The 1,099-nt window shown below is 36.0% G+C and overlaps 1 protein-coding gene across 1 annotated transcript in view; it reads left to right on the top strand.

Moving 5' to 3' along the window:
• Positions 1–242: 242 nt before the first annotated feature.
• Positions 243–1,099, top strand: part of LOC103472832 (CD209 antigen-like protein E) — a 16,096-nt gene continuing 15,239 nt past the window's right edge. The window contains exon 1 of the mRNA XM_008422670.2: positions 243–441. Coding sequence (XP_008420892.1) covers positions 336–441 — 106 coding nt within the window. The 5' untranslated portion in view covers positions 243–335. The remainder of the gene's footprint in view (positions 442–1,099) is intronic.

The raw sequence follows: 1,099 nt of genomic DNA, 5'->3' as shown, positions 1-1,099 counted from the left end.
AGCACTTTGCGACTTTTTTCAGTGAACGTTGCAGAGTTAACTTTATTTGWGAGACTGATATGGAGTCTTCTCACCTCTCCGTTTTTTAAATCTCAAAATAGTCCATCCATAAATACATGTCTATTTATTTATTTGCTTGATTGATTACAGTTTTTGCATGAGCCTATTTTTTTTCCCCCACCTTTTACCAGGGCTTTTATTTTGAAAGCTCCATCCGGAACGTCTAATTAATTTCGCTCAGTGATGCGTGTTTGAACGCGGTGTCTGTTTATAAGCAGAGAACATGGAAAAGTTTATTCTCACTCTCCATCAAAAGCAGTTCTTGTGTTGTTGAGATGGCGACCACCGGCAGCTCCTCGGCCTCTGACAGGATGTACTCCCAACTGATAGACGAGGGCAGTTATGAGGAGTCCAGCCACAGACCAGATGTGCATCAAGGCGGTAAGCAGAGGGGAACGTGTGAAAGTTTTATCCAGCTGCAGATCCACTGATTCTGATCCTGGTTTCATTCCTGTAACAAGAAAAGTTTATGCAAACAARCATGATTACTGTACAACAAAACTCGACTTTTCTTACAATTTCATCTATTTTTCATTGTCCCTGTTTTCAGTGTTTATTTTGCAGTTGTTGCGTAATATGGTCAAACGATTTTTTTTTTCACAATCATGGCACAGCTTATACCCACTTTTGTTTTAATCCGCATTGTTTTGTACACCCAAGTTTCATGCGAGCAAAATATTGTCCGTTACTAAAGTTATGTGAAACTTTATAGTGCTTTTTAGTTTAACTATTTGAAAAAGTGAATGTATACCGTATTTAACTTGAGCTTAAATCTAATCATCTTAAAATTGATGTCTTCAAAGTTTCATCAATGTTCCCTTACAGCTACTTTGTGTTTCCACATGTAGGAAAAGTGTGACGTTTGTTTACCGACTGCAGTTTAAATTTGCATCGTCACTTCATCTTCATTGTACTGTTACTTTTTATTTTTCATTATATCTTTACTTTACCATATTATTTATCATTCTTTATATTTGTTGGGTGCTGTTTGTTTTAATATAGTAAATCTGCAGCTTTAATTCAAGTCAAGTTTATTTGT

The sequence above is a fragment of the Poecilia reticulata genome, linkage group LG11 (assembly GCF_000633615.1).
Source record: "Poecilia reticulata strain Guanapo linkage group LG11, Guppy_female_1.0+MT, whole genome shotgun sequence".
In the NCBI taxonomy this organism is placed as follows: domain Eukaryota; kingdom Metazoa; phylum Chordata; class Actinopteri; order Cyprinodontiformes; family Poeciliidae; genus Poecilia; species Poecilia reticulata.
The sequence above is the reverse complement of the archived record's forward strand: the minus strand, read 5'-3'. Positions and strand labels throughout refer to the sequence as shown.